The sequence below is a fragment of the Orbicella faveolata genome, unplaced genomic scaffold, assembly GCF_042242905.1.
Source record: "Orbicella faveolata isolate gen_17 unplaced genomic scaffold, um_ofav_v1 contig_2, whole genome shotgun sequence".
Classification (NCBI taxonomy): Eukaryota; Metazoa; Cnidaria; class Anthozoa; order Scleractinia; family Merulinidae; genus Orbicella; species Orbicella faveolata.
The window spans coordinates 2,832,398-2,853,314 of record NW_028301547.1 but is presented as its reverse complement, the minus strand read 5'-3'; the positions used below and the strand labels follow the sequence as shown (position 1 = coordinate 2,853,314).

At 39.3% G+C, this 20,917-nt stretch overlaps 1 protein-coding gene across 1 annotated transcript in view; it reads left to right on the top strand.

The window, feature by feature from the left end:
* LOC110058236 (doublecortin domain-containing protein 1-like) overlaps positions 1-20,917 on the top strand; it is a 24,844-nt gene extending 3,927 nt beyond the window's left edge. Inside the window, exons 7-40 of the mRNA XM_020764834.2 lie at positions 46-139; positions 281-450; positions 750-836; positions 973-1,152; positions 1,700-1,979; positions 2,512-2,726; positions 3,349-3,492; positions 3,879-3,997; positions 4,444-4,821; positions 5,009-5,132; positions 5,398-5,482; positions 7,315-7,400; positions 7,893-7,948; positions 8,405-8,495; positions 8,578-8,824; positions 9,437-9,575; positions 10,324-10,521; positions 11,334-11,469; positions 11,886-11,959; positions 12,225-12,451; positions 12,896-12,966; positions 13,378-13,510; positions 13,865-13,917; positions 14,425-14,631; positions 14,912-15,094; positions 15,596-15,920; positions 16,494-16,595; positions 16,934-17,052; positions 17,345-17,446; positions 17,870-17,944; positions 18,031-18,105; positions 19,239-19,314; positions 19,670-19,770; positions 20,128-20,917. Coding sequence (XP_020620493.2) covers positions 46-139; positions 281-450; positions 750-836; positions 973-1,152; positions 1,700-1,979; positions 2,512-2,726; positions 3,349-3,492; positions 3,879-3,997; positions 4,444-4,821; positions 5,009-5,132; positions 5,398-5,482; positions 7,315-7,400; positions 7,893-7,948; positions 8,405-8,495; positions 8,578-8,824; positions 9,437-9,575; positions 10,324-10,521; positions 11,334-11,469; positions 11,886-11,959; positions 12,225-12,451; positions 12,896-12,966; positions 13,378-13,510; positions 13,865-13,917; positions 14,425-14,631; positions 14,912-15,094; positions 15,596-15,920; positions 16,494-16,595; positions 16,934-17,052; positions 17,345-17,446; positions 17,870-17,944; positions 18,031-18,105; positions 19,239-19,314; positions 19,670-19,770; positions 20,128-20,247 — 4,872 coding nt within the window. The 3' untranslated portion in view covers positions 20,248-20,917. The remainder of the gene's footprint in view (positions 1-45; positions 140-280; positions 451-749; positions 837-972; positions 1,153-1,699; positions 1,980-2,511; positions 2,727-3,348; positions 3,493-3,878; positions 3,998-4,443; positions 4,822-5,008; positions 5,133-5,397; positions 5,483-7,314; positions 7,401-7,892; positions 7,949-8,404; positions 8,496-8,577; positions 8,825-9,436; positions 9,576-10,323; positions 10,522-11,333; positions 11,470-11,885; positions 11,960-12,224; positions 12,452-12,895; positions 12,967-13,377; positions 13,511-13,864; positions 13,918-14,424; positions 14,632-14,911; positions 15,095-15,595; positions 15,921-16,493; positions 16,596-16,933; positions 17,053-17,344; positions 17,447-17,869; positions 17,945-18,030; positions 18,106-19,238; positions 19,315-19,669; positions 19,771-20,127) is intronic.

Below are 20,917 nucleotides of genomic sequence, written 5' to 3'. Positions count from 1 at the left end.
AAGAGTAATTTGTGGTACTTAATAAATCATACTTTTCTTTGCTAGTTCCTGGATGATTGCACTAAGAAGTTGAATCTTGAGTCTGGGGCCAGATTATTGTTTGATTGGCAAGGAAAGGAAATCAAGAGCTTCTCAGAAGGTTCGTTGTGTTACTTGCAGCCTGACATCTGAAGATCTCCTGTCTACTGGTTTTTGTGCTCAGTTTGCACACTGAGTATCTCATAGATGGATTTAATGTCTCATACCCAGTACTATCTTATTAACTGCCTTTTTCCTGTAGTTCCAGTATTGGACAGAATTCTCCAGCCATCAACCAGCGTCATTTTAGGACCTGTTTGGGTGACGAGAGGAGGAGAGAGGTTCAGTCCTAAAGGAGCTTATCACTTCATTACTACTCTGTTGTTGAGTACTAAGGACAGACTGAAGCAAAGTAAAACTTACAAGCAACAGGTACAGTCACACCCTGCTTCACCAACACCTTGTTTTACTAACAATATTTTATGTCTATAGTTAACAAATTCTTTGTCAATGGGGAAATCAACCTGTGTAATACTTATAAACACCTCATTATACAGACCTCAGCTGTCATTAGAGTTTCAACAACTTGGTGTTCCTTGAATATACACTTCCTGTGACTGAGACATGCATAATTTTTGCTCATTTATAAAAGGCTTCAAATAAAAGTTTCCAAGCAGTGTTTTACTTTTAAGGGTAATGTGACCATTTCAATTTGCATTTTTCCCTTACAGCTTGAACAAAGTCTTAAAGGTGAAGAAGTTGTCTCCAAAGAGATAATGGCAATGAGTGAAGAAGAAATTGAAAATGAAATAAAAGAGGTGAGTCTGCTCTGTTTTTTAATGTCAACTTTGCAAAAGTGAAAACAGTGGCAGGGACAACATGACATCAAGTTACTCAGTAAAATTAGCTTAATAAGTATTCTTATTACTATCCTATTTGTGGCTTGAATTCAAGGTTGACCAACACATCAGTGACCTGTCAAGTGTGATACCAACTCTGAAGTCCCATCTGAGCATGGTGGAGACTGCCACAAATGACGAGGAGTCAGCAGGTTTAGAGAATTACAGATATCAGCACATGGCACATATTGTCCCAGAGAGCAGACTGCTGGCAAAGCAGGGACTCAAGCTTAAGGTAATGTTATGTTACAGTAATGAACATACAGCTGCAGTAGTATGCACTGGCTTTGCGATGTAAACCCATCACGGCTCACCAATAGATATGCTGAAGGACAGGTGCTCGCCTTAAGGGTTGGTAGAGCTTGGCAACATTCAGGCATGGTGTGCATGAAGGTTTATCCATCTGATGGCAACCCTTATCCAACTGACATACTAACCACATATTCTGGAAGGGGTGGAACAAAGATCAACTGCAGACCAGCATTATTTTTGTAGGGTCAACTTTGTCGAAACTATATTTTATAGCCACATTCAAGTTGAATTAGTAGCACCTCCTGATCATTGATTCCAACAGTTACCCTGATAAAGTGTTTCCTTTAATGTGGTTAACAATAACTTATATTATTATGGTAACCGCACAGTTCTGCCGAGTGAATGCCTTGACCAATGCCTACCCATAAACAGGCGCTATGCGGTTGTGAGTCATACAAGTTACAGTTTTTTTAAAGTAAATTTCCTGAGACTATGTCTGAAATCCTCAATTCCTTGTTATCATGATACAGGTTTATGAAAATGGCTCCTCAGATGACAAAGTCATAGTTTACTTCAATTTACATGAAGCTGAGAAAGGAATCCAGGGCAACAAGTCACAGTTAATGCATCGCTTTCTTGATGCCTGCACCAGCTGTCAGAAGGTGACAGACAGTGGAGGCGGGCCTGCAGGAAGAAGGATTGCCAAGAGAGTCTTTACAAGAGATGGGGAGGAGATAACAGATGTGCATGACTTGGTGTATGATCAAGACATATGGCTGTCCTACGGAGAGGACTTTAAACCACCTCATGGTAATAATTTGACTCTGATAAGAAGAAACATTTAGTTTCCTGTTACAGTACTTGTGCTATTTAGTATCAGTATGATTTTGTGAAATTGCGGTCACCCAAGTCTTGCCAACAGCCCTCTATGTCAACTCTCCCAGATTCTCCCAATTACATACCAAATCTATGGGTCACTGAATCTTTCAGATACTAAGGAAAGTGACCAAGGTACACTTTTTACCCTCAATTTGGCTGGTTTTAGGCATTTCAGGGAGAATTTTTCGGATATTTGGCGCATTTTGGGGGTTGAAATAGTGAATTCTAAGTATACTGTCTAACAATGTTTTTGAGTGCCGGGAAAAGGCACATTTAGGGGATCTCCTGGATTTAAATATTTTTTTCGTTGGCACCTCTAAAAGACTACTTAAATGGTGTCTGACAACTGAACAAATTTGATTTTTATTTTCATTTGGTATAAATTTACTAATGCTGTGTAATTCTGAAATACTGAGATGGTTCTTATGTGCATTATTAAAACCTGTCCATCATTGTTTTGTAGTTGTCGTCCTTGAACTGTGTTTAGACAAAGCTACATGCATGTCATTATGGGGCGAGAAGGAGATGGTTCAAAGAGAAAGTTTTGCTGATGAAGGAAGTGGCAAGGAGAAAGCTTCCCTTTGGAGAGCAGTGAATGGCTTTCCCTCAGGCAGCAAACGTCATCAGGTTACTTTGTTCAATCCAGGCAGTGAACTTTCTCAAGCACAAAATCTTCAGGTGTGCTCTAAATGAAAATAAATCAATGTTTTTTGCTCAATCTGAGAGTTTGATGATACCTCAAGGCTAGATCACTCCCTGGCAAAAATGGTTTCAAGATTCTTGCAGATCTTTTAGGAACTCATTGTCATTCCTTTAGGATCTTCATCTGTAACACTTTCAGAATCTTGTAAGATCCTACACGTAATCTTGCAGATCGTGCAAACAACTTCTTTTAAGATCTTGGTGAACCCTCATCAAATTCCTTGAGGGTCTTGAAGGATCCCTGTAAAAATTAAACTTCCAAGACCTTTCTCAGATCTTCAACATATCGGATTCCTTGAAAGATCACAGACTGTCTTTGAGGATCTTTGGCAGGCCTTTGAAGTTCTTCTAAGAAAGGGGTTTCACCAAGGTTCTTCATTTTGTTTAAGTTAAAGATACCTCACCACACAAGTGGTTTTTGGCTTCAACCAGCAATGCCACTTTTTGAAAACATGTCTGTCTTAAACTGGTGACAATACTTATTATTTTTGCTGGCTGTGGTTAAGGCTGACAGTTATTTATTTCCGCTTTATTTTCAAGGACTCGCATTGTACACTGTAATGTATTATGTTGCTGTCTTCTTTTGTATTGACATCAGGTTATACGTGTGGATGAGAAGGGCTGCTTCTTGCAGTACAAAGAGAACAAAAACTTGGTGCTCTATCCAGAACTTGCTGTTGCTGAAAAGAAGAAGAGGAAAAAGTTGTGGCCTCCAGATGCTCAAGAGTGGGTCATAACACAGGTATAGAATATTACTCATCTTGTAACATCCTTACCTGAACAATTGATGGCTGCTTCATCAGAAACAAATATATTTAAAAGTAATAAATTTTCTTTATAAAGAGGGAACCTCCAATACCCCACTGTGGTGAGACATGAGTTGGTGTTAGCAAGGGGGTGGTTTAAGTGGAAAAGATGGCAGGTACATGTATAGGCCTGGACATTTTTCATTATGATTACTGCTTTCTTGACCCATGAACACGGATCCATTTGAACTTTTTGAAGGACCTGCACTGAAATTGAAAATGATTACATTTCATTTTAAAGTTCAAATTTTTGCCGTGGTGTAATATTATATAGATTTTGAGATGCAAAAGTGATGTTTGTAATATGTATGCTTTTATTCAGAATGGCCTAATTCATAGCAAAGCCATGCCACAGCTAGTGCTGTCCAGATCCGAACATGCTGTCACAGTAAAATATGCAGATGCACCAGTGGAGGGGTACCCTGTGGTGATAGCTAAAAGGTACATGGTCTTATTTTGTTGCTTATCCTGTGCCTTCAAGCCTGATTGCAAGCCTCAAATTTTACGTTAGATAATTTACTTGACATCTTAAATGAGCTAGCTCACGGATGGCTTGTCTAGAATATTTTTTTCTTGAGTCTATCTTCAAGTCTGTCTATTTAAGTCTGTCTGTTTATTTTAATTTGTCTTACTGCTTCTTTGGAGTCTTTCCACCTCAGAAAAATATGATTAGGCGGTTTGCTTCAATTTGAAAATAATTTACATCAGACAAATTATGCACAATTTTGTGTCATAGTTCCTTTAAAAATTTCTCATAAACGAGAACTGAAATCCGTGAAATTCTCATCCAAATTCTGTACTTGCCACTATCTTTGCGCTGTTTTTTAACATGGAACAGATGTCAGAAATTCTTATTTACCATTAAACACCTTGTTTGGTGCCTACAGGAATCCTAGTGATGCCAACCAGCAATGGGGATTCAGCCCAACAGGACAGATCTACTCACTCTCAAAACCAAGCCTTGTACTCACTTACGTTGGAGATCATGATGTTGAAGATATCACTGCAGATGAAAAATCTCCACAGACCATCTCACCAGAGAAACAGGAGTCACATGGTTTGGAAAATCTTAATTTTATGGATGAATTAGAACTTGATGGTCCGATGTCCATTACAGAGGGTATTAGTCAACAGCCCAGTCCATCTCTGTCAGACCAAACAGAGGAAAGTACTGAGACTGGTCTTGCAAAACTTAAAGATGAGTTCCTTGGTCAAAACTACTCACTTGTACTTCTGCCAAAAAAGCAAGGGGAAGGCACTCAGAGGTTAGTTTTGAATGATATGGCTGACTTGATTTATGCCGCTCTTTCAAGTCCAGGTTCATAGCTCAGGCTCTCTACTGGAACAATGGCAAGTGGAAACTTGTTAGTCTTGTTACAAGCAAACATGTTATTTGTTACATTAGTCCTGATTAGTTTAGATCATTATTATATATTATTTGTTCCGTTATAGGTGGGCTGTCAAACAGGAAGACTTGAAGAATATTGGCCAATGGAAAAACTCAACCATTCGTAATCCAGAGTGGAACAAGAGAGCTTTGTCCTGGCCAGTGAATGAAGATGGAACATGGAACATAGTAGGGAAACAGATAACTAACTCAACATGATCTAAGCTCACTAAATAACAGACGCAGCGCTTTTCATCCCATTTCATCATCTTAAATTATATAGTAACAGCCAACAGAAGGTCCAGTAAATTAATGTTTCTGTCAAATATAACCTCAGATTATGTATTTACAAGAAAGTCAAGGTTCAGTTGATTAACATTTGTAAGTTAGGATGTTTTGTGCTGAGCCTTAGCTGGTGCTGCTTGATTTAAGTACATGTTGTTGTGTGTGCCAGGACTTTACATGGCCTATGGAAGGATTTTTGCTGCCCTATGCCCCCCCAGTGAAGAGAGCTTCACAGAAGAAGGCTGTGACAACAGGTAACAACAAACTAGCCATTAGTAAAAGATACTCTGTTTAATGATAGCTCTGTTCCACAACGAGAGATTAATCTGTAGGTGATAATGAAGATAACAACTCATCATCAGTTGTGAATTGGTGTTCATGTAAGCTGCATTGTTCAAAGAACAGAAACTTTCATAACTTAGATCAATGAAATCAAATAAAAATGAAAAAAAGTTGCCATAGTGATACAGTCAAGAGGATAGTAGAATGTTTGGTGAAAAAATACCTATACAGTAGAAAAGTTTGACAATATGTTATTCACAGCCAAATGTAAACATCAGAAGAATATCTGAGACTGAATAGGGGCTTGTCTGCTGATTAAGTTGTCAACTTTTAAAAAAACAGACATGTTGAATTTGTATGCTGAATTTTCAGACTTATGGCATTAATTTTGTTATTATAATTTTCTCAAGGTTAACCAGCCAGCTTTTGAACATCTTCATTAGTGAGTTAAACATCAAAAATACCAATTGATGATTTTGAAATTTGTTTTGTTCCAAATTAGCTGAATTTTTGCATGAGGCCTTCAAATCATTTGAAAAACATTGCCCTGGCTTTTTTGACTAGTTTGCACGTTGTTGCCACTGCTGGCTTTCAAACAAAATTTTCATTTTGAAGACTTGTAAACTATATTTCAGATGCACCAATTACTGACTGAAGCAATTTTTTATTTTTGCCCCTAATGAACCTGGACCAACCTTTGTGTTGGTTACAAAGTTAACATATGCACTTGCATATTGGAGATCTGTAGAGGCCTTCATCATTTTTGGTTGTTATAAATGGACTAAAATATTTCCACAAGCATGGAGCATTAATAATGGAAGCAAAAATTATGATTTCAGTTAATTTACAAGTCTGCATTTAGCAGGTGGCTCAGTTAACATTGACACTTCAAGGCGGATATTAATTATTTATCAAATTGCGATTTTTGCATATAACTGGATACATGAATTTATAAATATTACAAGCATTTTGAACTGAAACTGTGTATTTTTGGACTGCTGATAGGATGTAAGACTTTTAAATCAGCCATTATCAGGCTGGTTTAGTTGCCTTGTTAGTGGCTACTATACAAGCCAGGGTGTTTCAGGCAAAAGGTTTTCAACTTTTATGTAAAGATTTTACACAGCTATGGTATGAATGCTTCATTTAACCAGTGCCATAAACACATCTGATATGCGTAAGTACTAAACAAAATTAGAGATCACAGACTGCGAGAGATATCTATTTTTAAATTGTCTTTTTTTTTTTTTTTCTTGCATTGTCTCCTTCCATTACTGACAGAATGTTTACCACTAGTACACTTTTGTGATTTCAAAACATTTGTCACAGTTATAAGAAAGTTTATGTGCTTCACTGTTGTGTTTGTGATGAGCATCGTTGTCAATGGCAACTTGTCACTTATCTTGCAGAATATGGAATCTTTAGAGCTTTGTATTTCTTCATCATCTAAATGTTAGAACATTAAGTACGGAGTTTGAAGTGCTCAAAACTGTATTGAACGTCTAGAGACAAATGATAGCTTCAGGATGATAAATTGCTACGGTGTTTATTTAAATTGTGTCATGTTAATTATACATTCAGTTTTTATCTTGAGGTAAATCAAGAATAAAATATTTTTCCTTGACTGTGCCTGTAAATCTTGTACACGGCCATGAACATTGGACACTTTCCAGATTTGAAGGAGGATGTCAATTAATTTCTACTTGTTTTTGTAGTAATATTTCATTTCTAGTGAGAGTCTATGTGTTTATTATTTTGTGTCTGTACTAATCAAGACATGTTTGGTTGGATTTTAAATTTTTAGGTACCCCTGCCAGATTACGAGTGTTAAAAAATGGTGAATCAGATCACAGTAGAGCTGTCACAGTTGTTGGTCCTGACTTGACTAATGTGAGTTGTTTCAATAATTTTACCAACTGTAAGATAGTCATAGGTTGTAGTCTTAAACTTGAAATAAGGGACAGACCATAATTTTGTTTTAGTGGGGGCGGGGAGGGGCAATTACCAAAAAAAAAAAAATTCCTGCACATTGTGCAAGGGGAGCCATGGGAAAAAAATCGAACAAGCGCAGTGCTTTCTACTATCCAGATCCTGTTTTTTGATGCCAAAAACGTCTTGCACAAGCTAAAGGTGAGATAAATTTCATGCCCCAGAAAACTGCCCACCCCTCTCAAAAAAATAATGGTCCAACCCTAAACTTCTTAACGTTATGACATGAAATCTGGCAAATTTAAGAGTAGGGGTCCAACCTAAGGGATTACAAGTGATTCTGCAACAATTTTATCAAGTGTGGCAGCAATGGGATTGATGTATCAAACTTCCGTTATTGAAACTTTCAACTAAATTATTTTTTAACATGGCCATATCTGCTCTCCTCTTTAGATGCTTCATGATGTCAGTGGAACAAGTTCAAACAGCTCTTTTAAGAAACACAAGAGGTAGACCATCTTGTCTTAAAAATTCCACTTCTGTTGGAAAAGTGATCTTGCTGAATGTCAATGATAGTAATCCAACACTTGGAACTGGCATAATTATTAATGGCTTGCCACACTTCAATCAACAAACTACAATCACTGTCACAAGTTGTTGGAAAACCTACCTCTTTCCTCCATGCAATATTACATGTAGATAACGCAAAGCACCCGAACACTTTGCTCAGTGATTTTTGGTCTTTAAACAACACTGAATCTAAGATTTGAGAGGGAGAACAATTAAAACGTCAATGTACCAACAATGCGTCAGTTATTCGTTGTAAGAGCTGGTGAAATGGTCTAATAGTAAGCGCACTGGACTCGCTTGGTTCAAGCCTTGGCCGGAGTTATGGTTTCGTATTACCAACAATATCGCCAACATAGAGTCCCCTCTTTATTCACTATGTGACTGCTTTCTTTCAGGCGATCTACTGTTGACAAACACGGGCAATCTGGCGAGGACCTAGCTGGCTCCTGTCATCCTCTTAATCACAAAAGACTTGAGTTGGATCTGGTATGTCTTTGAAATCAAACGTTTATTCCTAAAGTTTGTTGGCTTTTATTCTAATTTGCAACTTTTCTTGCTCTGGACACAGTTCCTGGATAGGTGCACTGAAACTGTTGGTTTGCCATTTGCGGCAAGAAGACTGTACACTGCAGATGGTAAAGAAGTCAGCAGTCTATCAGATCTCCAGAGAAATGATTTGGTGTACGTGACGTGTGGCGAGCCCTGGAGTGATCCGCAGCTGTCCTACTCTGAGCAACAAAGGAGGGCGGTGCTAGCTAATCTTGCAGCAGACATTTCACACATTAGGCAATTCTGTGCCTTGAGAGATCCATCAGGTAATGTTAAACTGTTAGAATCTCCGTCATAGGAAGCACAGTAACTAGGGAGTTTAAGAAAACCGCAACGGCAACGCCGCTAAAGAAAAGGTTTAATGAGCAGGACAATGGCTTTGCACGTGCGTTATAATTCTTGGCACATTACTGTGCCGTCCTCTGCAAAACAGCAACGTGAAATGACCTAATTCAGCGTTGTCTGGAGAACGTGAACCACGACAGATAATTAAAGGGGCCATGTCAGAATGTTACTTCTAAAACGAAACAAAGCTCAAAATAGTAGCATTCTAATGCATAATAACACCAAAGAATTGTTAATAAACTGAAAATGAACAAAAATTGTCGCACCTGCGGATGATAACGGCGGATTGTGACCGCAAACTTTTTCAAGATATTATTGTCTCGGAAAGTTCCTTTCTTCACCCAGTTGCTATTTGTTCAAAGACTGAGTGGATAATGCTCTCTTGTAGATCAATCACTAGCCAGTGTATCATACAGTTTTGTGTACTCTTATGCAAAAGTTCAAGTTCTATTGACTTCGAATGTCTTGTATCTATAATACCGTGATGCCATCCTTCCATTCTTCATTCAATGTTTTTTATTTGTCTCCGGTAGACTTAGTTCTTCAAGTTGAGGGAGCTGTTACCAATGGCTCTCGTTTGTGTGTAGCACAATGTGCATTGAGTTCTGAGGAACGAGAAAAACTAGCAACTGGTAATAATCAAGATGAATCACGTATAGAGAATGAGGAGAGGTACTTCAAGCTTTGATAACGTTTGTTCAAGGGTCTTACACGTACATGTATTTTGTAGTATTGAGTGAGAACTATTAAAGTTACTCAGTGATTGGGCCTCAAATTAACCCGCGCGGAATTTTCCTGTTTCATATTCTGATACAACGAGAAAAACGAGACCTTTGAATGCAGACTACTTCAAACTGATAGAAGCAACGCGGCATCAAAGAAGGAGAACAAACGGGTGCTTACCATTTAGCGAAAAAATTCGGAAATTTCGATTGAAAGTCACAGGTAGTCCTCTTTTTCCGTTTTGAACGTAAGGGCGGAAATTCTCATACCATTTGCTAACTTGTGAGTTTCAACCGAAAACAATTACGAAAATTCGAATTGCAAATGGTAAGCGCCATCTCGTTCGATTGGTTTGCCGATTTTGGAAAAACCCTTACCATTATTTAACGGTCATCGCAACTGGTTCATTCTGACAAATGGTAAGCACGCAATATTTTTGTTTGCCGTAATGGGCTTTAAGAAGAAACTCAAAAGTACTTTGTGATCTGGGTTTCAAGACACAACATCCACAACCAAAGAGCCCCCTTTGATACGGGCTAACACAGGCAGCTGTGATCAGTAAACTAAAGCATCAAGTAGAATGCATTGTTTTGATCTACCACCAAATTTTCAGAACTAAACACACAAAGAAATGTATGAACATAATTAAAGAGAATTGATGTTTCAAACTTAAAGCATGTCTGCTATTTCTTTGTAGTCCAGAGGATATTTACAGCCATGCTTTAAATGCTCACGAGCGATCTCATATTCGGGCTGAGCAGCGTCTGAAGACCTTGCAGTGGCCTTGGGAAAATGAGAAGACCCACAAGGACGATCCTTCAGTGGATGATAAAGAAGATAACGACTTTGATGATGAAGTCATGTTCTCTGATCGACAACTGCAAAGGAAATTCAGGTAACTGGTCTTTTCGTTTTCATGTATGGCTGTGACTGTTTTATTTGAATTATTGGTTTGTTTCTCCGAAGCGCTTCATCTACAGGTACAAATCTCTCACCGCTCACTCTATTAAGCTTCAATATTTTTCATGGCTTAGATAGTTTTGATAATTTAGCTGCGTTCGTAGTGCGCGTTTATGACAGAAAATGTATAGGTAAAATAAAATACAACCAGACGTAAGCCTCCAATAAAGCGAAACAGATAACTCTGTCATCTTTTAATCACTTATTTTAACTCTAGAGATGTTTTTAAGCTTAAAGAAGAAGATGTCGACTGCGTAACAAACGTAGACCCAAATAATCTTACAATCGCCGGCTCAGCTCCCGTTATGTTTTCGTTTGGTAAATTCAAACTAAGTTGCTTTGAGCAGACGGCCATCTTTAACCAGCAACAGTTGCCAGGCATACTAGACATTTTTCAGCTACTGTCGACGACCCTGTAAGTCAGCAGTTTGATAATAGCAGAAAGCCGAACAATTAGACAAGATGACATTTTGATTTGTAACGGTAGACCTGGTTCACACTCGCGACGTGACGACATAAACCACATAATCGGAAAAGATCATTTTTTTTGCTCATGTCGGCATGATGTTGGTATGTTCATGCTCTTATGTTGCTATTATGTCATTATTCCAGCATGTTCACACTACAAACATAACGGCATAATGTCCTTCATATATCGTTATGTTTATGCCCTTATGTCGCTAGTGTTGAACTAGACCTCCTGTTTTGTCAGGATTGTTTGAATACAATATGCACAATTCTCCATAGACGCCAGGTTCTCAAGACCCAAGATGCTAAGCCAGCTGATCCATGCCAGAAGCAGAAGTGGTCTCTGAATAACGACGGCTTCATCAGCTTGAAAGGCACGTCTCTGGTGCTAGGACTCAATGACGCTTCTAATGAGGTATACTCCACAGTGATCAGCATCTTATTTCTCCTTACTTTGTCCATACATTGACAAGCAGATTGGTGCTGAGAATAAAGGAAATAATCAATTAGGAGACACTCACACTCATCCTCATCGGGCCCATGAGGACTCTTGAGGCCAGAATTAGGAGACATTTCCCTGATATGCCCAGCCACCAGATTTATAGAACTAACATAGAGCTTGAGAGTGAAACAGCGAAAGGAGATAGAAAGAGAAAGAAAGGAGATTCACTAGCTTAGAGATCTCGCTGACTCGTGTGAAAAAAAAGTTTTTAAGCCGACATAGCTTGGCTGCTAAGTTACTGAAATGTTACATTAACTATCTCTGAAGGAAAAAGAACTGGTACACGATGAAGCTGTTGCTAAATCTTTTCTTGTTGTGTGTTTGTGAAGGGAAAAGCTGAAGTTGTGCTTTGTAAGAAGAAGCTGGAGGATTTTAGTCAAAGATGGGTCATTGCTGAAGATGGGTAAGTTTTTTTAGCTAGTGTGGACGTAAAGAAAATTGTTCTTTGTAAACTCTGAAGACGCCAATCTGTTCTTTGCTTCAGAAAAGTATTTAATTTTGTAGATGGTAAACTAATCTTCTCTTAACAACTACAGTGGGGCCGCCGCCCACCCCGTCTGGAACCACTTTGTTGTGACGATGCACTTCTCTTGACAAAAGCTCGTTCAATTTCGTATCATAGATTTCACATAAAGCTAACAGACGTTTTTTTTTGTGGATTATTTTAGTTTCATATACCAGCGTTCAAACCAGCAGCTTGTACTAACAGTCACCACCCCTCCCCTGGGGAATGATCCATTCTCCCTGGACTACACCCCAGCGCAGGGCTTTGAAGGCGCAGCGGTGATTGTGGCTCACCGTAAGGCTTGTGCAAATGGTAACTCCAGTCAGTTGTGGAGATATGATCCCATCACTTGCTTTATTGAGGCTTTCTCTGCAGACACCACTAACAGAGGTATGACTTTTTTACTTCGCAGGGGTTAACCAATGTCTTGATGTATGAAGTTTTATGCCGCTTGCAAACGTGAAACTACGCCGGAGAAATTTGAAAACGCAGCTTTACTTCTACAGTTAGGCCTACCATCCACTCTAATCTGTCACGAAAACGGAGCTTTCCGAAAACACTCTTCAAAACGGAGGAATTTGAAAACGCCGGCTTTGCGTTTTAGTGTGGACCGAAAACATTTTGAAAACGGAGCTTTTCGAAAACGTTGATGTTACGATAATCAGATGATTTCCCTGCCTGAGTTTCCCTCAAACACAAATCCAAAATGACCGGTGATTGTTGCGTTTTCAAATTTCTCCGGCGTAGTGTGGACGGAGCCTAACTCAAAAGAAATACCTTAAAATATTTTTGTATGAGAAAAGCTAAAAACTGAAGGTGATGTTATGTTTGCAGAAATTACTGCTGCCAACAAGTCTAACGTGTGTACATTTGCTGTGCTGGGACCCCAACAAGTTCCTCAACCAGTAAGTAAATAGCATATCAAAAGCAAACGTCAACAAGCAGGTAATGCTGACATTAAACATTGTCGTCTATTTTATCATGATTCTGGGAGCTCGAGAAATTCCCGGCGCTAGATTCCAAGTTTTGGTCTTGTAGACCTGTAGACCGGCAACAAATCACAGAAATCATTAGGAGAAGGGGATGATTAACTTGTGGGAAACATTAAAATCCTGAGAACGGGTTTCTAGTTGTAGCTTGGATTGCTGTAAAAGCTCTTGTTATCTTGTACTTTGAGTTCATTAACAATTTATTCCACTCTTGAAAAATTTTCCCGCGCAGATACTTGTATAAAATATAGCTTTTGTCATTTGAACTTATTAATTTCATAACGTGCAATGTAAAATAGGAATAATGTAGTTTACTTTTATCTTCAGGGTTATGTCTACATGGCGGGTACATCTAAAGAGACTTACCTGTGTGAAGCTTGTGGAAAATCATCCCGAGGAAGACATAAACTACAGCGACTTCATCAGTATCACACAGGCTTTGCTTGTGCTTTAGGAACAGGTATATAATCACTTCTGCTAAGTGAGATCTCCACTAAATATCACGTGCATACAATATACTCTATTTTGAAAAAGGATGTGTACAAATCGAGGAGACTAAAACCTTTCAGAACTTGTAGTACAAGACATAAGGTTTTTCTCTCTAACCCACGCTATTCATGACACGGATTAAATGTAGTTGTTTTTTTCTGCCTAATTGAGTATGGCTGAACAAATTGCACCATTGCAGAGCTTAATAAGTCGGAAATTCATTGCAAACACCTTGCGTTAGGAACACCATTAAGTGTTAGGTCACTCGGCATGTTTACTGACAAAATGTGCAGCATTAGGTAACTATTTGTGAACTACTTTCCAGCTCAAGAGCAAGGCCTGAGGCTGAGTAGTTGTTTCAAGTGCCTGAACAGCAAGGTACGTCACAGACATCCCAGCCCGTAAACTCCTGTGAATTAACGCAAAATATTTGGTACACGCACTGACATCTACTGGATGTTTCAAATTTGTGAAATTATTTACCTGGAGCCACAACTAAAGACATTTTCTGAAAAGTTGAGCTTTTTATTTCAAATAGACTGTTGCTATCCACCAGCTTTATAATTTGCCTGTTATTGGGCTTTTTCAGTATTTGTTGCAACATTTAGGTTTCTTTTACCAACGCTTGTGCGTAAATGTTTCAAACTCTTATTTTCATTGAAATTGTAATTTTCTTCTTTAGCAAGAATGAGTACAAATAAAGATTGATTATTATTATTATTATTATTATTATTATTCTTATTCTTATTCTTATTCTTATTCTTATTCTTATTCTTATTCTTATTCTTACAAAATTTTAGGCAACCGAAACCGGAGGTGCAACTGTTTTTTTTTTTTTTTTTTTTTTGCGATTGACCGCTGTGTTACTTATTTGTCGTATCACAGGTGGATCTGTCAACACTTGAAGCTGAAGCCACGTTAGACTTGTGGGAACATCAGCTGGAGAGGCTCAGGAATGAAGGCAGTGTACGGACCATCACTCGTGAGCTGCACATGGCTCAGAGTGTCCCTGCTGTTAGAATAAGGGCCTTTAAGAACGGAGAAGGCAGCAGAGGTCATGGAGAGATCATTATTGGCTCCAGCATTCATGCGGTATGTATTGGGTTGTATCATCTATCGGCAACAGTTGTACTCTGACATAATAAATCAAAAGTATTATGTACGAAAGACGCTTTTATGAACGGAGGTAGAAACATAAATTAAATGAACTTATCTTAGAAATATCTTGAAAGCGTTCAAAGACAAACAATTGAAAAACAAAATGTATAAGGGGGGTAGTGGTTTCTCCTATCGAGGCATGGAATTCTATTTCACTGTTGTTACGCTTTCCAAAAGTGTATATTTTACTTACACTTTTAATTTCGTTTCTTAGTTGCTTGATCAGTGCACAGTAAGGCTTGGACTAGCGTCAGCCGCCCGGCGTCTGTACACACTCCGTGGAGAGTTAATCACTGATGTACAACAGCTTGTTAGACCGTATGTTACAACCGCAGAGCCGAAAAATAACATGGAGACGCAACAAAATGAGGTCAACTCTGATAGCGGCCCTGACCAGGTTAGCGCTATCGTCCCCCTCTTGTATTTAGACAGTTATTTGTCAAAGTTTATTCTTCAAATTGAGCACATTGTGTCTTTTATAATGCGACGGCTATTAAATAAAGTAACCTTCATAAATTTATTGGTGCAGTGGGTCCACCCCCCCCCCCGCCCTTTTACGGTCAGTTTGACTGGTTCCCCCTGTATCCACAGAGTTGGAATGTGTCATTAAGGAAGATTTTCATTGCTATTGTGTTGGTCCAAACGCAAATTGTGTATCCACTGAAAATGATTTTGTTGTTAGGGAAGGCTCGCTGTGCATTTCATTTACGCTCAGTTAATTTGTCACGAACAAATGTTGGCTGATCCAAAGGCAAATGTTATACCATTTCACAACCATTGTGTGAGTGTTTTGTTTAACGACTAGGCCTCAACAGAATAACCAGGGTTGCTACCCGAGTCAATTCAGTTTTCTTGCGGCAGAAAAGTTTTTTTTTTTCATAGTTTTGTTTTTCTTTAGATCCTCGAAGAACGAGTTGTGCGTAATGGTCATGCAGTCGACGTCGTTGAAGCAGAAAACCGGCCATTTTCCAGATCCAAAGGTTCAACGTCGAGTGCAGCAGAACAGCGAGAAATGGAGCTGCTAGAAACCGAGGCATTTAACGAGTTGAACACCTCAGACGATGATCAGTCTTCTGGGAATGTCACGTATCGTGTGAGTGACGGACGGACTGGCTCCGTGCCTGTCATAAGCAATAAGGAGCTGCAGGGTCTCCCCAGGTGGGACGCTCGCTGGCCTATCGATGTTTGGGTGTCCTGTGGTGAACCGTTTGTTCCTCTGGAAGGTAGGTCTTAACCTGTGTTGCTGTATCCTTTGTAAACCGCAAGACAGACGTTCAACAGTCGGTCAGAAACATTCCATGCTGATGACGTAGATCTAAAGAAATCCTTGCTGCGTCTGTGATTGGTTGATGCTTGGTATTAAATTTTCCCCTGAGACTTTGCCGCTTGCGTGAAACACAACATTCGTGTGCAACAATCGCGTGCAACACTCGCGCGCAACACTCGCGTGCAGCAATAGCGTGTAACAATCGCGTGTAACACTCGCGCGCAAAATCCTGTTAGCCTCGCAAACGGAGTAGTCCAAGACACTTCAATGTGATGAATTGGAAATAATAAGGAACAGCGACATTGAGCATCCCCTTAAACGGCTGCTAGTTGCTATGCATACAGTAAGCAATAAATGACGGGCTATTAGGGAAACAGTTAGTTTTTTTCCTTCGTCTCTAGATGTTCGCCTAAGAAAGATACGACAGAAGGAAATTTTGGGATCGTCATTAAATGTTTTGTCCTTAAGTTTCTGTTATTCCAATATAAGTTGTACTGCTATCGTTTTTGATAATCTTTGGTTGGTGTAGAGGCTGATAAACAGTACCTGTTATCCATGAAGCACAGAGAGGAGAGAACCTGGGTACAAGCATATCTTGACCAGGAAAAACACGTGCTGAGGCACATGCAAGGTAAATGAACTTGAGGAGTTGTATTTCGATTGACTCCACCATGAAAATGTTGCGGAATTTTTCTCCTATTGTGCCGTTTCCTTCAGTTTGAATGATTTTTAACATGTCTCTCAGGAATAGCCTGTGAGAGCGTCCGGTTGTTTCGGCTCTTGTCTCACGCAAAACAAGAGCCGAAACCTGGGTGCTCTCGCAGGCTGTTCAGGAAGCGTATTGCTTTATTTTTGACATGGTTTGGCTAAAACGTGTTGCAGAGGTTCATACTATATGTAACCGTCACGGTCTCTCCTTGTACTCTGTTGCCACACCCACTTTATTAACTCTTTATTCTTATTTGGTAGGTCGTCGAATCAATGGAAGGAGTCCTCCGTCCTCCCCAAGGGGGGTGGGGTTGACAACTGCATGGCATGAACCTACCAGGGCTGAGGAGAAGAAGGAAGAGGCCATTAATGAACTTAAGGTACAATACCTTCAAGCTAAACCCTTCTCCCCTGACCTCACTACATTCTAGTGCATTCCATGTTGATCAATGTGGAGAAGTTTCCTTCTCATGTTCTCTACGTACGAAAAATTGAATCTTCGTTTTAATTGACTCCTCTTTCTCTGATAACTCTTCTCTACTTGTCACCAGGAGCTCATCATCGGAACACAATGGTTACGGTTGCGTTACTTTTTTAAAGAAAACTCGTTGCGATTCAGGAAAACCTTGAAGTTAGTGAATCAGTTTTCATTGGTTTTATTTTAATCTCCAGAGTCATCTCCAGGGAGTAAAATCACAGCAAAATCAAGGTGAAGCCGCGTTATGCAAAACTGCGAAGGAATCCACACAGCGACTTTACCTAAAGCCAAAAACGGTACACTTACACAATTTGGTAGCACTATCTTGAGTAAATCGTTGTTATCGTTGAAAATAAACGCCTTTCTACATTAGTAATTCTCTTGTATTGCCCCTCGTTTGTACAAACTACACGTGATCTGACGCTCACTTCGCAAAATCCGGGTCCAGTTTCTTTAATCAACCATCGGAGGGCGTTTATTTACTTAAAGCAACTTGTCAACCATTACTCACTAATTTGGGTGTCAACGAGTTCGAATTGGAGTTATAATCCCTTCAAGCTTTTAAAATAACTTGCTGGCTAATGATAGGTCATTGTTGTGATACCTACAACTACATTTTATGCTCCACAAGATTTAAAATTTGCTAACGTGTATTCTCTGATGCGTAACATGGAATTCTAAGGTGCCACAACTCATATTTTATTTGAACAAAACTACAGGTTAGAGTGAAGGCGGTTCCGAATGGCGAAACTAAAGAACGAGCTGTAGTTGTGTTTGGAGCATCTATGGAAGAGGTTTGTAATATACTACCTTACTTCAGATTTTGTTTAGCGTGTTCTTTAATAGTCAAAGTGACTGGATGTTTTGTTTTAATCTTTAGTTATTGAATGCGTGCACCGCTCGTTTGGACCTGAGTAGCGCTGCTAGAAGACTCTTTCAACTGGATGGATATGAGGTTTGCACATGAGTTTGTCTCTTTTCTTTCTTTCTTTCTTTACAAAAAAAACTTAGCCCTCTTTGGCTTGAACGAAGGACTTACACTCTAAATTTCCATGAACGCATGCGGTGTAGAAATATCATTGTGAAGTTTATATGAAATAATTCATATATGAACTGCGGTTGTAGATGAAAGTGAAGAATGATCATCGCAATTAATTTTCCAATTTAAGCAATTAGAAAGAAGAAGCCTGAAAAAAATCAGGGCTTCAACGGGATTCGAACCCGTGACCTCCGCGATACCGGTGCGATGCTCTACCAACTGAGCTATGAAGCCACACATTGGGAGCGAGGTCAATTAGTTGAGTTCATATCTTCCCGTGAGGAGTGAAATGATGTGAAGTTTGTATGAAATAATTCATATATGAACTGCGGTTGTAGATGAAAGTGAAGAATGATCATCGCAGTTAATTTTCCAATTTAAGCAATTGGAAAGAAGAAGCCTGAAAAAAAAAATCAGGGCTTCAACGGGATTCGAACCCGTGACCTCCGCGATACCGGTGCGATGCTCTACCAACTGAGCTATGAAGCCACACATTGGGAGCGAGGTCAATTAGTTGAGTTCATATCTTCCCGTGAGGAGTGAAATGATGTGAAGTTTATATGAAGCCCTGATTTTTTTCAGGCTTCTTCTTTCCAATTGCTTAAATTGGAAAATTAACTGCGACAACCGCAGTTCATATATGAATTATTTCATATAAACTTCACATCATTTCACTCCTCACGGGAAGATATGAACTCAACTAATTGACCTCGCTCCCAATGTGTGGCTTCATAGCTCAGTTGGTAGAGCATCGCACCGGTATCGCGGAGGTCACGGGTTCGAATCCCGTTGAAGCCCTGATTTTTTTCAGGCTTCTTCTTTCTAATTGCTTAAATTGGAAAATTAACTGCGATGATCATTCTTCACTTTGAGAAATATCATTGTTTTATTTATTGTTCAACTACTTAGATTTATAATGGCTTCGCTGCCTTTTCCTTGCCTTCTCTTTCTTTCCCTTTACTTATCTTAGAGAGTTAATCTTCCTTTTTCAAATAAGCTGGTATAGACCACCTTCTTCATTTGTTTCGTAAATTTGACTGTATTTCCAGATAACACATTTTGGTGACATAAAAAGAGATCAGTATGTTTGCGTGAGCTGTGGCGAAGGATTCCTACGAGCAAGAGGTGAGACTGATGTCTAACAGTGGTGAACCAGTTGGTTTCTCGTTCCGAAAATAACCCTAATCGCTAGTTATCACAGATCTAAACATTGCGCTCACGAACAACAAATAAATCCTTGAACTTGAGTTAAACATAACCGGTGCCGAGTGCGGGAAAACCTGTAACCGGTGCTAAACGCCGGAAACGAACGTGTAGCCGGACATAAGCGCGGGAAAACTTGCAGTGAGCGTCAAGCGCGGGAAAAGTGGCACACGTGAAATCGCGATTATTTTTTCCTTTGCACCTTTGCACCTGCACATCTTAACGCTGATTGGCTTGAATACGTTACGCGGTCTTATGAACAGTTTTTTCACGTTAGATCGTCAGCATCGTCAGGAACTGAAGGCCACGTGGTCTCGTTTGAACAGACAGTCTGGTGGTACAGTAATACCTGGCGGGGGACCGGTGACGAGGAACAGCGTGAGTAGATTTTGACAGTTATCCATCATTCAGGAGTGCACAGATTTTTACTGCAGAACGGGAAAAGTTCACCTCTAATCTTCTTTGCGTCCTTTGTTTGGTCGTCACGGATCACAAATAGCACCTCATTTAAACGTGGCCTAGTTGCGCGAAATATTTTGTATTTATTTCAATAGTTACTATATTTTGTAGCAGAATTTAAAGGCAAGCTAAATACAGAGCAGTGCCAAGCCTTAAGATACTCTTGTACACTCCTGAGAATGGCCTCTTGTTGATGATTACTTTATCCCGCATGCATTTAGTCTAAAAGCAATCATGATCTTTTAATGTAAAACATCGCATTACTGTTCTTCTCAGGTGACGTTTGACAACACAATCCTGGCCCTACCTGCCCCAGTCTCTCCTCCACCACCATCACGTGTTCCTCCTTCACCCACAAGACAGATGTCAGTCCACCGAGTGTCCAACCGCCATTAATGATTGATTGACAGATGCCAATTCAGCAACTGTTCGACCTTCATCGATGATTGATTGATAGATGCCAATTCAGCAACTGTTAAACCTTCATTGATGATTGATTGACAGCTGTCAATTCATCGAGCCTATCTGTCTAATGAATGTTTCACATGTGTCAGTCAGTTATCAGTTCGTTAATCGAAGACTATTTCGCATGAGAGCGGCGTACTTTTAAATGTTTAATATATATTTCGAGAGGATATTTATTGTGACAATTTGTATCCGTAATAGGGAGATGAAAGGACAGCTACAGAAGCTTACACTGTAGGTCCAAGCTAAACGTTTGTATATGGCATCGCCTGATACCGAACAATTGACGAAAAGGTACAATTTCACTTGGAAAAATAATTTTTGGTTGGTATATTTTCCTATGCTCGACAGGAGATTGTGATCATAATCTCTTGATTTCAAGGATGATAGAATTGCGTTTTTTTCTTCCTTTTAACCATTTTTGTGTGAAGTGCTTGAAAAATGTCACATACAACATTTTCACCAATCTTGTCTAAAAGTCTTGTTCTCTTGTTTTAAATTTCATCCTGGCCTGTTCTGTAAATACTATTTGTTCTTGCGAGATTGTAAATCTTATTTCGAAGAATTCAAGTGCATTAAAGATGAGAATTTTAAACTAAAA